This window comes from Peromyscus eremicus, chromosome 3 (genome assembly GCF_949786415.1).
Source record: "Peromyscus eremicus chromosome 3, PerEre_H2_v1, whole genome shotgun sequence".
NCBI lineage: Eukaryota > Metazoa > Chordata > Mammalia > Rodentia > Cricetidae > Peromyscus > Peromyscus eremicus.
Window position 1 is genome coordinate 53,858,185 of NC_081418.1, and position 12,268 is coordinate 53,870,452.

The 12,268-nt window shown below is 39.5% G+C and overlaps 1 protein-coding gene across 1 annotated transcript; it reads left to right on the forward strand.

The window, feature by feature from the left end:
* Positions 1-4,184: 4,184 nt before the first annotated feature.
* Positions 4,185-5,117, forward strand: LOC131906274 (olfactory receptor 2A7). The gene has a single exon (XM_059257033.1). The coding sequence runs from the start codon at positions 4,185-4,187 to the stop codon at positions 5,115-5,117; it is 933 nt and encodes a 310-aa protein (XP_059113016.1).
* Positions 5,118-12,268: the final 7,151 nt, after the last annotated feature.

Below are 12,268 nucleotides of genomic sequence, written 5' to 3' on the forward strand. Positions count from 1 at the left end.
TCAGAAGAGAGGCAGAAAGAATGTAAAAGCTGAAGAATGGAGAGCAGCACTGTGAAATGCTGCCACTAGACACAACATGGTTGTGGCACACATGAACGCACAAAAGCTGTGGTGACCTGTACAGGACCAAGCCACTGAAAAATCCCAGGATTATTTTGTAAACCTATGATGGAGTCAGAAAATCACAGAAGAGCTGTGAGTGGAGAAGTAATAATAGCTCTTCCCATAATTTAACAGGACCACTCCACAACCCATGCTGAGTTAAAGTCAAGAGGCTCTTGCAAAAACACAGGCGATGGAAGAAGGTGGCAGAGACAAGAGTAGCAATAACGGGGAGTAGAAGAAGCCATCGGATTCTGGGTCATTTGAAAAGCAATGCCAGCACAGTCTGCTGATGAGATAGGTAGATGTCAACTTGTCCTTCTACTATGGATTTTTTTCAAAGATCTGCCATACGGGTATTTGTGTAGAAGACTCCAGTGTCCCAGAGACTTTAGCACATCGATGTTTATTGCAGTCCTGTTCATGATAGCTAAGTGACAGAACGAACCTAAGTCTCCAATAGCAGAGGAATGAATAAGAAAAGAGTATATATGTAAACAAGGGAATTTTTTCCAAACATGAAGAAGAATAAAGTTATATCATTTATAAGGAAATAGATTCAATTGGAGATAATCATATTAACTGAGTTTGGCCATTCTCAGAAAGACAAATATCATGTGTTTTCTCTTGTTTGTGGTTCTTAGATTTTCTTTAGTCACATAAAATCATGAATGTGTCTATAAAATGACATTAGACATGAATAAAGGAGAATAAATGAAGGGAAATATAGAAGACAAATGGAAGAGGGGATGAGGGGTAAAAATGGAGGAGAGAAGAAGGAACAGGGCAGTGGGGGATATGCTTACCATGCAAAGTATATTCATAAAAAATATATTAAATGGATAAACAAATTTTAAAAATTCAGGATGGAGAGGTAAGGGGATCCCAAGGCCCCACTTTTGCCTGAGGAGATTTTGACACTTGATAGCTGCTGAGGATTTGAGAGTCATTTTCTGCTCATGCCTCAGTGGATTGTCCCATGCCCATGCACACATGGACAACACTAACTGAACTAAGTGAGTAAATAAATATATAAAGACAAGAGAGCAGGACAGAGATGTGATGAAGGGTCCAAAAGGGAGCTGAAGAAGAGAGAGCAGAGGGTGGATATAATCATGTCTGATTGTAAAAAATTAAATAAGAAATATTATTTTTAGAAGAAGTATTTAAGAAATAGGTAGAAGAAATAGAATATTGACCTGAAGACTTTCTGACTGTATTTCATTTTTTTCCAAATAAGTGGGGAGGAGGCATATGCACTAATAAAATCATGTTTTATTAATTTGTTAATCAATAAATCATCTACAATATGACCCAGCTATACTACTTCTGCATATTTACCCAAAGACTCAAAGTCATAATATCACAGTGATAATCACACATCAATGTTTATTGCAGTACTGTTCTTAGTAGTAGCTAAGTTAGGAGACCAACCTGGTGTCCAACAACAGATGAATCAACAAGTCCCAAGGCTTCTACATCCCTAAGATGACTCCTACATGTCTCCAGACCTGTGCTTAGGGATGAAAGGTCTGAATTTCTAGATAATATCCAATAATTTAGACCTTGTCATTCAACTTTGTTTTCCTACTGCCTTTCAAGTATCTAGAAAATCAGACTAATGGGTGTATGGCTAAAGGGATTAATTTCAAGATTTTATTCACAGTCAATAACCAGGAACAATCTGTTCATCTGCCACTATATCTCTTGATTGTTTGAAGACTGAAACAAAATGAAAATTCATAAAGCTATAACAATCTGTAAATTGACGTAGCTGTGGTTCCAAGTATGACTTTGTATAAACACGTCCTACTACTTATGAAAGTACTGACTATTCTTTCTGAATGTCTGAAGATCTCATTACGATATAGCTTCCACAGACACAGAAACAGAGAGAGACTCAAACCTCTGTGGGCTAGAATCACAGTGGGTGGTTTCTTCCTGTCTCTATAGGAACCATGATGGTGCAAAGAGACCTATTTTTTCATGCACTACACAAGGCTCTCATGACAATTGAAAGGGTGACCTGTAGAGGTGATAAATTCATAAAGCCTTCTCTTCTAAAAGGCAACTTGAAAAGCCATAGTCCTTCTTTGTCAGTTCTGAGACAAGCAGCAAGGCTTCCAATGTCATCACAGAATTGAAGAAATGTTTACATTTTCTGAATGAAGGTTTACCATAGTCCTTATACAATAGCCTTCTCTAGACACCCAGGCTTCCTCATTTCTTGGGTAAGTTCTGATGAAATATAATGTTCTTTCCATTGTCTATTTGCTTTTACTGTCACAAAGTTACAGTTCTACTTTCTTAATGTTCAAATTCTGCCCATCAACAGTTACAACAATAAGATAAACTGAGAAAGACATACAAATGTTTATTGGTATATTGTACATTAATATGTTAATGCATAACTTTAATCAATGTATTAGTGGTTAATTTTGGCAAGCAGCTTGTCTTCATGAAATAGAGGCATGTGCAAATGAATTTCTGAAAAAGTATTATGAACAAATTATCATTTATAGGAACTAGTCAAATAAGTATAATGTATTTTATTATGCATAACCTTACTTTGATGACATACAAAGTCTGAGCAATGAGGAGGTAATAATTTAATTACTGATACATCTACACTAAGAATAAGGTTATACAGATAATAGAAAATCAATAAACATCTGCATATGGTTTTATTTTCACTTGCCTGAGCATGCTACTTACCTCTCTGATAGTAGTAAGTGAGGTCCAACATAAATTTAATATTTTGATAATGAGATCTTTCAGTATTAGATGTAGAATTTCATGCCTATTTAAAACAAGGATTATTACTCATCCTTGTACACCCACATAGGGGGAATTCACATAAAATAAGAGGATAATATGTATGCAACAGGGGGAAAACTATGTTTGTATTCACCTTTTTACTATAGAATTACAGAGTTAGAGAGGTGATGAGGTTCAGTCGGCCAATAGCAATAGTTTCTGCAGCATTTCCCACAGAAAGTGAGTCACTGCAAACCACCTGCAGAGATGGCACCTAAAACTGTGTTTAGAGTGTCTGTCGACACTGAGCCAAAAGACAAGGTTACTAACCCTGCTGTCATGCCTGACAAACAGCACAGTTCACATCTGGTCAGTCACAAAAATGTTCATCTAAATGTTAATGTGAAGAACTAAATGATAGAAAATAGTTTGGGCTGAATCTAAGCCTTCACACTTAAATAGAAAAATACTTTGCGAGATGTTTATTGTAGAGTGGAAAAGGTCTGTGGAAGGGATGATGAATGATGCTTTTTGTATGTTTAACCTTGCTGCATCCTACTGAACCCTTTCCACTCAATATTGAGTGCAATACAGTTTTGAAACATTGGTCCATCATTTAGGGTTCATTGTTTCTAATTAAAAATAATAAGAGAATAACTCTGAATAATGTCAGCCAAGACAAGGAGAATTTATTTGAAAACTATGGTGTGACCTGTAGAATGTTTTCAAACAAACTTTGACTTGCAGTAAAATGGGTATATGTATTATGAAATTATAGAACCATCAAAAATGTTAGTCATCAAGCGAGCAAGATGGTTCAGTGCTCTTAGAGTCACAGCAGGGTACAAGAAGAAAACAAACTCCACAAAGTTCTCTACGTGTATGTAATGGCAAGTGCACTCACACAAATACAACATGTCCACATACACAATAATATAACTAAAATTTTTTTAAATGTTAAAAGAAGTATATTTGTGTACATGTTTTTGGTTTTGGGGGGTTTTTTGGGTTGTTTTTTTTTTTGGTTTGGTTTTTCAAGACAGGATTTCTCTGTGTAGTTTTGGTGGCTGTCCTGGAACTCACTGTGTAGATCAGGCTGGCCTTGAACTCACAGAGATCTGCCTGCCTCTGCCTCTCGAGTGCTAGGATTAAAGGCATGTACCACCACCACCCTGGCAAGAAATCTTTAAAACTCCATTTAAAACAAAAATTCATTTCAGCTATCCTTACTTTGCTAACCTACAAAGGGTATGAAGTCAGCACAAATCTGTGTTAAAGTCTACCCTTAAACCAGTCATTAACTCAGTTTCCTCTGCCGTAGGGGTATGGGAAACAATATGACATTGATCACAGAGTTCATCCTCCTGGGATTTCCGCTCAGCCCAAAGATGCAGATGCTCCTCTTTGCCCTCTTCTCCCTGTTTTATGCCTTCACCCTGCTGGGGAATGGGACCATCGTGGGGCTTATCTGCCTGGACTCCAGGCTCCACACTCCCATGTACTTCTTCCTGTCCCACTTGGCCATCGTTGACATTGCCTATGCCTGCAATACTGTGCCCCAGATGCTGGTGAACCTTCTAGATCCAGCCAAGCCCATCTCCTTTGCTGGCTGCATGACACAGATATTTCTTTTTTTGACATTTGCTATCACAGAATGTCTGCTCCTAGTGGTGATGTCCTATGATCGGTATGTGGCCATCTGCCACCCCCTCCGATACTCTACCATCATGAGCTGGAAGGTCTGCAGCACTATGGCTGTGACTTCCTGGATCATTGGGGTTCTCCTGTCCTTGGTTCACCTAGTGTTACTTCTACCTTTACCCTTCTGTGTGTCTCAGAAAGTGAATCACTTTTTCTGTGAAATCACAGCTATTCTCAAACTTGCCTGTGCAGACACACACCTCAATGAGACCATGGTCCTGGCTGGGGCTGTGTCTGTGCTTGTGGGACCATTCTCCTCAATCGTGGTCTCTTATGCCTGTATCCTTGGTGCTATCCTGAGGATCCAGTCAGGGGAGGGTCAAAGGAAAGCATTTTCCACCTGCTCCTCCCACCTCTGTGTGGTCGGATTATTTTATGGAACGGCCATTGTCATGTACGTTGGACCCAGACACGGGAACCCGAAGGAGCAGAAGAAGTATCTCCTACTGTTTCACAGCCTTTTTAATCCCATGCTCAACCCCCTAATTTATAGTCTCAGGAACTCTGATGTGAAGAACACTTTGAAGAGAGTTCTGAAGCTGCAGAGAGTTTTCTGACAAGTTTACAGCATCATGTTTAACCGCTGACAGAAGAAATGATCCTCTCAAGAGAGTCCTAACCACCCAGAGCATATGCATTATCTTTATTTAGCTTTGAGCTGTCTCACGCCCTCCATTTGGATGACTGACTCAGTAGTGGTGGGAGGGATTCTACAAATCTATAATTTCAAATGCTGACAATAACAGATTGTGGTGCAGTTAGTCCCAGTCACAGCCAAGATTTCAAAGCCACAGTTCCAAAAAAGAAGGAGACCTTGCTAGTCATGATGCAGTGTTCCGTCTCCCCAGAATCTTCTCTTTTCAAACCATAAGCCTTCCAGAGGACTTCAAAATGCCTTCTGTTGTAACACAAATCATAAAAGGTCTTATTAATAAAAAAAAAAACCCAGAGCCAGATATTGGGGCAGAAGCTAAAAGATCAGAGACAGAGTAAGCCAGCCAGTAGTTGTTACCTCTACGAAATCCTCTGTCTAAAAAGCCTCTGAGTCCTCACCCCTGAGGGTCTCAGTTGAACTGCTGCTTAGTTCCTGTCTCCTCATGCCTTATATGCCATTCTCCACCATCCATGTCACTTCCTGGGATTAAAGGTGTGTGTGCTTTCTAAGCAAAGACATGAGATCTCAAGTGCTGGGGTTAAAGGCATGTGCCACCACTGCCTTTGTTCCCAGTGTAGCCTTGAACTCACAGAGATCCAGATGGATCTCTGCCTCCCAAGTGATAGGATTAAGGGTATGTGCCACCACTGGTTGGCCTCTATGTCTAATCTAGTGACTGGCTCTGTCTTCTGATCCCCAGATAAGTTTATTAGGGTACACAATATATTGGGGTATACAATACATCACTACATTTTGTGAGGGAAGAAGACTGTGAATGACTCCACGCTGTATTTCTCTGTAAGGTTCACATCTTTATTAGTACAGTGAAAGCTATAAAATTTCGTTTTGTTGAAAAAAGAATTCTACTGCACTTTTTAAAGCCTTGGCTTTTGCCAAAGTTGATAGTTGTGCCATTTTTTCAGACAGTTAAGTTATCTGGAACAGGGGAGCTTGATTGGCCACTTGTGGATACTTTCTGAAAATCCCTTCTAGGACAAATATGTTTTCTCTCCCCACCCCCAATTTATTTATTTCTTTTTCTTTTTCCTACAAGGAAGCCTCTGCAAAGGTTGTCAGTTTGAGGACAGTAGCTCACATCAGTGCATGTCAGAGTCTGTTTGGTTATGGAAAGTGAGGGTCACTCATTGTCTCTATTGTTTAATATGATCCTTGGGTGACAATGACTCCAAGCATCTCTTGTTTCTTGGTCCAGCACACCATTATAAACCTTGAGGAATGAGCCTATTCAATCTCACAATCTTCCAAATTTGTGATGAATATGTGTATGTGTGGGATGAATCAAACTACACACACACACACACACACACACACACACACACACACACATATATAATATATATATGAGCTGGGGATATGGCTCAATGAAATAGTGCTTGCTTAGCATGCATGAAGCCCTAGATTCAATCTCTATCTTCTCAAAAAGGAAAAGCACATGCACATGCGTGCGTGTGCATGTGCGTGTGCGTGTGCATGTGCGTGTGTGTGTGTGTGAGAGAGAGAGAGAGAGAGAAAAAGAGAGAACAGAGACAGAGAGAGACAAAAGGTTATATTTTGAAATAAATAAAAACAAAGTTTGGCTTCAGAGTTTTAAAATACAACTGCTTTTCTTACAGAAACCTGAAAAATGTCAAAACCCACAGTTTAAAGCTGTGTCTACTTGCTATGATGTAAAAAACATGCTTTAGAAGTGATTCCCAGACTGGAGAGATGGCTCAGAGGTTAAGAGCACTGGCTGTTCTACCAGAGGTCCTGAGTTCAATTCCCAGCAACCATATGGTGGCTCACAACCATCTGTAATGAGATCTGGTGCCCTCTTCTGGCCTGCAAGCATGTATGTAGGCAGAACACTGTATACATAATAAATAAATAAATCTTAAAAAAAAAAAAGTGATTCCCTTTCCTGGCTTAAATTTCATGACATATACATCTGCATTTAGTTTCTTGTCATCTTCAAATGTTCTACTTCTGTTCCTTAACATAACTCTACAGTGGCCAAACTGCTGGATATTGAACCATGTCTTAAAATAACCGCTTCCACAAATGTGCTGTTTTGTTAATACCCTTTTTCTCTTAAATGTTGATAGCTTGATTTCCACAGTTTGCAGATGCCCCGAAACATAACAAAAGGAGGCTGTGTTATTTATGACTGTCCATCCAGTAAAGATCTTCCTGTTCCAGAAGCTGTTATTTGTCATCTTTGTGTATGCTCGCTGTCACAGGAGCGAGCAGAATTGGAACACAGGCTGACATGCACTCAAAAGTGGACAGTTATGACAAATTTCCCTGCAAGGACATGCTATAAGGAGCCAGTTTGTAAATTCCATGATGGGTTGACATGAATTTTTTTAAAATAACACTCTGACAGTTCTATATCCAGTACCAAATAATGAAGTAGAATATGAAGACTATGACAATGTCTTAGAGAGTATCTTAAAGAAGAACCTTCCACAGATAAAAGGTACTTTCCAGGGGAAAGTGTTGTGGAGGGGGTCTTTTCCTCCCTCCTCTGGGGACCTGAACTCAGTCTCTACACTTCACAATGAATTATCTCCATGGGAGGTTTGTGCCCTAGAAGAAAGTCCCCAAAGGCAGGTCCCCAAAGGCCCCACTGGGATACCTTGGCCCCTTCTTGGGCTATCCATGCCTTCCTTACCAGCTCCCACAGCACCTCCACACCTTGAAATGTAACTTAGGTCTTGTCTTCCCACTTCTGCTACACCCCAAGGAACCCAGGCTCCACCAAGGAGAAGCTAAGCTGCTCTGTGGATTCTGGGAACTCAGCGACTAGTCCTGCTCCTGACAGAGTCACCAGAACCATCTGGAGACTGGGGACAGTGCAATTCTGGGAATCTTGAGGACAGATAATGTCAAGTATCTGAGAACTGTAATGAGAGTTGGAGCCTCATGGGTATGCTGGATGGCTGTGTATGTTTCCTAATTGTGTGTCCTGCTGGGGATGCGAACAGAGATAAATCACAATTGTGTCTGCTTCCCAGTAAAGGTGAGCATGCATGAAGTCTCATGACCCTGTGCCTCCAGTGAACCTTCCAGAGCTGCTAACTAGGCTGAGCCCTCAGAGAATAAAACCTCCTTTCCTGAGGTTTTATTTCAGAAAGGGGAAATAGTGAGGATTCTGTGCATATACAGAAGCTCTGAGGAGACAGGACCTGTGCCAACCTCCCGCTGCTTCCCCTTCCGAGATCCTTGGATCCTAAATGTGGAAGCTATTGAGGTTACCTGACTTTACTGCACCTTTAATTCTTCCCAGACAAGTTGTAGCATCTGTTTCTATCCAACTGCCACATTCACTGGCACTATTTCTGTATCCAGAGAGAAACAAATTCATTGTGTGAGGTGTGTGTGTGTGTGTGTGTGTGTGTGTGTGTGTGTGTGTGTGTAGGAGTACAATGCTTACACACACATACTCATCATTCACATTCTGTATAAATAGTTAGGAATTTCCACTTTATGGGTTTACATGAAATATGTGGAATTATTTTCCTACTTAATAGACATTATAGTAGAATAGCTTATGGAATGAATGCTCTGCTCCAGTGAAGTTAATGTATTTGGTTGTTTTTAAATGTTGCATCTAATTCTTGTCAGCACTGTCAAAACACATGCTGTGTTTATGATGATCCATTCACTGCAATGGAATATAAAGCTAAATGATTACTAAGTGTGTGTTTTATACTAGCCTTCCATTGGATATAACTTTGTGGACATACTCAGACACTTAGAACATACTCTGTAAATAAGTAGATTTTCTCTACCACTGAGGATGAGTCTTTGGGGTAGGGACAGAAAGAAAGCAGAAAAGGTACTGTGTATCTGAGGTAACATAGCCAAGTGAGAGAAGGATGAGTTGGCCAACTACACCTAAGTTTTCTTTGCAGAAGAATTTTATTTCCAATGTTTGTATCCAAAGTTTTCTTTTTTCTTTCCCTCTCCTCTTCTTCCTAAAGCATAGTTTCACAATCTTCACAGTCTCAGGCCTATCAACCTGTTGCACATTGTACTCCCGTAGTACTTGGTACATGAGCACTCAACGAACGATCAGTTATTAACAGCCTTTAACAAACTATGGAATGGACCGTGATTATGCAAGAGTGATTTTCTAGTTCTTGCTCATCCAGGATAGTCTCTACCCCTAGAAAAAAACATTTGCTGCATCAATTCTCACTCCTTAAGATAATTTGTCAAAGTCTATGTTTATAATTATGCAAACAAGAAATGTAATATTTTTCAGTTCTTATTATTTACAAATAAAAAGTCTTCATTTGAGCTGAACAATTGACTAACAATGTAGGACTGTTTTATGAATTCTGCTTTACCCAGTGCCTAATACTGTAGGAAAGAGACTAATGGTTCATTAAAACTTAGAGATTTAATTGTTTTATTAACTAAGCTTGCTTTTGACAACATTATATATGTATCTAATACATTCCGATTACTCTATCCACCCACCCTCTCCTATCCCCCTCTCACCTCTGTGGAACCCCTTCTTCCTCTCTATCAGTCTTTATCCCAGATTCCTGACTCTGACTTCCTTCTGTGGCCAATTTAGTTCAGCCAGGACCATTCTGTGAGCACTGGATTGTAACTAACCATGGGAGCCTGGTGAGCGCACCAGCAGATGCACAGCTGAAGGCAATGATTTCCCCTCTCCCTAAATCTATCATCAGCAAATAGCCCAGCAGTGAGGAGCAAGAGTCCCTGAGCTCCTCAACACATGCTGACTGCTAACAGTCCCACAATGTGGACTCCCTGTAGACTGCAAGAAAATGAATCTGTTTGGTTTCCATTTGCTTTTACACAGCTATCAAAAGAAAAAGATAAAATGAAGTCTGTTCCTGACTCAAGTGCCAAACACTCTGAATCCTTCTGCTGTTCTTATCAAATTTTAAAGGTCTTCCTTTAGTGCAGATCACAGGAATGAAGTGTTTCAAAATTCTAGGACTCACTTCCTGCTGGAAGATGGGCCTGAGTTCAACACTATAGTATAGTAGACTTCATTTTAAATGAAGCCAATCTCATAACACAGAAGCTGTTTGTATTTCTTCATTAACTTCACATCTAACAATGTGTACAAATTGTCAGGGTTACAAAACAAGCAGCACCACTCAACTGCTTTCTCAAGGTGGAAACAAGGGAGCTACTGGGCTGAAAAGACGCTCACACATCTGACCTTCTCAGTTCGTCTTTACTTTAGCTTCCAACATTGCAGTCCAGAATTTTGTGTGTTTAAATCTACAGGTAGGGATCAGCTAGACAGAGCAGCAGGCAAACGTGTCCACCCTGAGCCTGGCCATCTGAGTTTCATCCCCGACACTCACAAGGTGGAGGGAGAGGACAAATACCTGGAAGTTGTTCTTCGATTCCCATGTGCAAGCAGTAGCATACCATGCCCCCATTTGCACACTAAATAAATATAATATAATAGACTTTATTCAATAGAAAATTAGACACTTTGGCAACCACCAAGAAAAAGAATCAGCCTATCATGCATTTAAAATAAATGAAAATATTATTTAGGTTATTTTCATATCAGTGAAATTTGGCCATTTCTTTCCCCAAATAAAACAGAGATATTATCTGTTGTTTGAAAGGAAAGCAGCTTTCTCTCTCAATAAAGCTCTAGAAAGGTAAAAAAAAAAAAAAAAAAAAAAAAAAAAAAAAAAAAAGGAAAGCATACTTCACCCCAAAACTTGCTTAAAGGAGATTTCATTGGTCGGGATCTAGTCAACACACTGTAGACCCAACTTTACAAGTGTCCTTCCAGGGCAACATCATGCTATGCCAAAGTGCAAGAGGACAAAGCACCATCCCTAGTATATAAATACAGCTTATTTAAAATTCAAGCATAATTGTGACAGGTGCAGAATTTTTCTAACAATATTTTGCTTTCCTGTAGAGAGATCTGTTCACAAAAAGGAGTGATTACCTGATGGTTGAAGAACATGAAATTACAGCAAGACCTAATCAGAGATCATTATTGGTAAGGTTATTGATAGCCAATCACCAAACCCATCGCTGCATCCTGCAGACATCCGTCCACCAAGTAGCTAACATCTTTGTGTTACCTGGTTCCTCTGCTCCCCTTCCTGAAGATCATTTACATACACTTCTGAATGCTGCCTTCAGGCCTGATGTTTGTTCTCCATATCCATCTCCTCCTTCTTTTTTTTTACTCTTTCTCCACATACATATGTCATGAAACTGACCACATTTGGGCTCAATGATTTGACCAAATCCTTCTGCCCTGCTGCTGAAAAACTGCATCCATCAAGAGTGGCCTTTAAGAAGTCCCTAAACTCTCCAGTCCCTTCTTTCCTTAAGCTGTCTTGTTTTCACCTCTGGATTGCTTTTCTCGTGAGTGTGATTTGCAATCTCTTTCTCTCAGAATGCAATCCTATATCTCGTGCTAACTTCTTCAGGGAACATTCCTTAACATCACCCTGTATAATAATGACAGTTAAACTAGGAGATGGAGCAAACTCAGTGTTATTCCTCACACTGTTTGTGGAAAGGTAGCTAAACCTCAAGTTATTTTGAGCATATAGTAGTTCTGATAAATGTTGGCACTTCAAACTATATTGACTGTCAACAAAACTTCTTGAGGAAATTATGGTAAAAAAAAAAAGTCAAGTTTTCAACTCACTATACAAATATTGTATAAGCTATTTCATCATTAATTTGACAATGGAGGTGTTTGTCAAATGACCAAAAAGGTGAATTTTCAATTTATGAATATTTTCCACTACCTACATGTAAAGAATATGAGCATTCTTTTATTTTTGAAGCTCTGTAGACTAGGCTGGCATTGAACTCAGAGACTGCCTGCCTCTGCCTCCTGAGTGCTGGGATTAAAAATATGGGCCACCATGCCAGCTAAGGAATATGAGCATTCTTGATGATGAGGTCAGCTACTGTTTTTCAGTTTGAATAGCAGATTGTTGTGTTATAAATTTCAGGTATGGTATGTATTGCAAATACAAAAGATTAAATTAATAATAAAAAGAGAATCATATC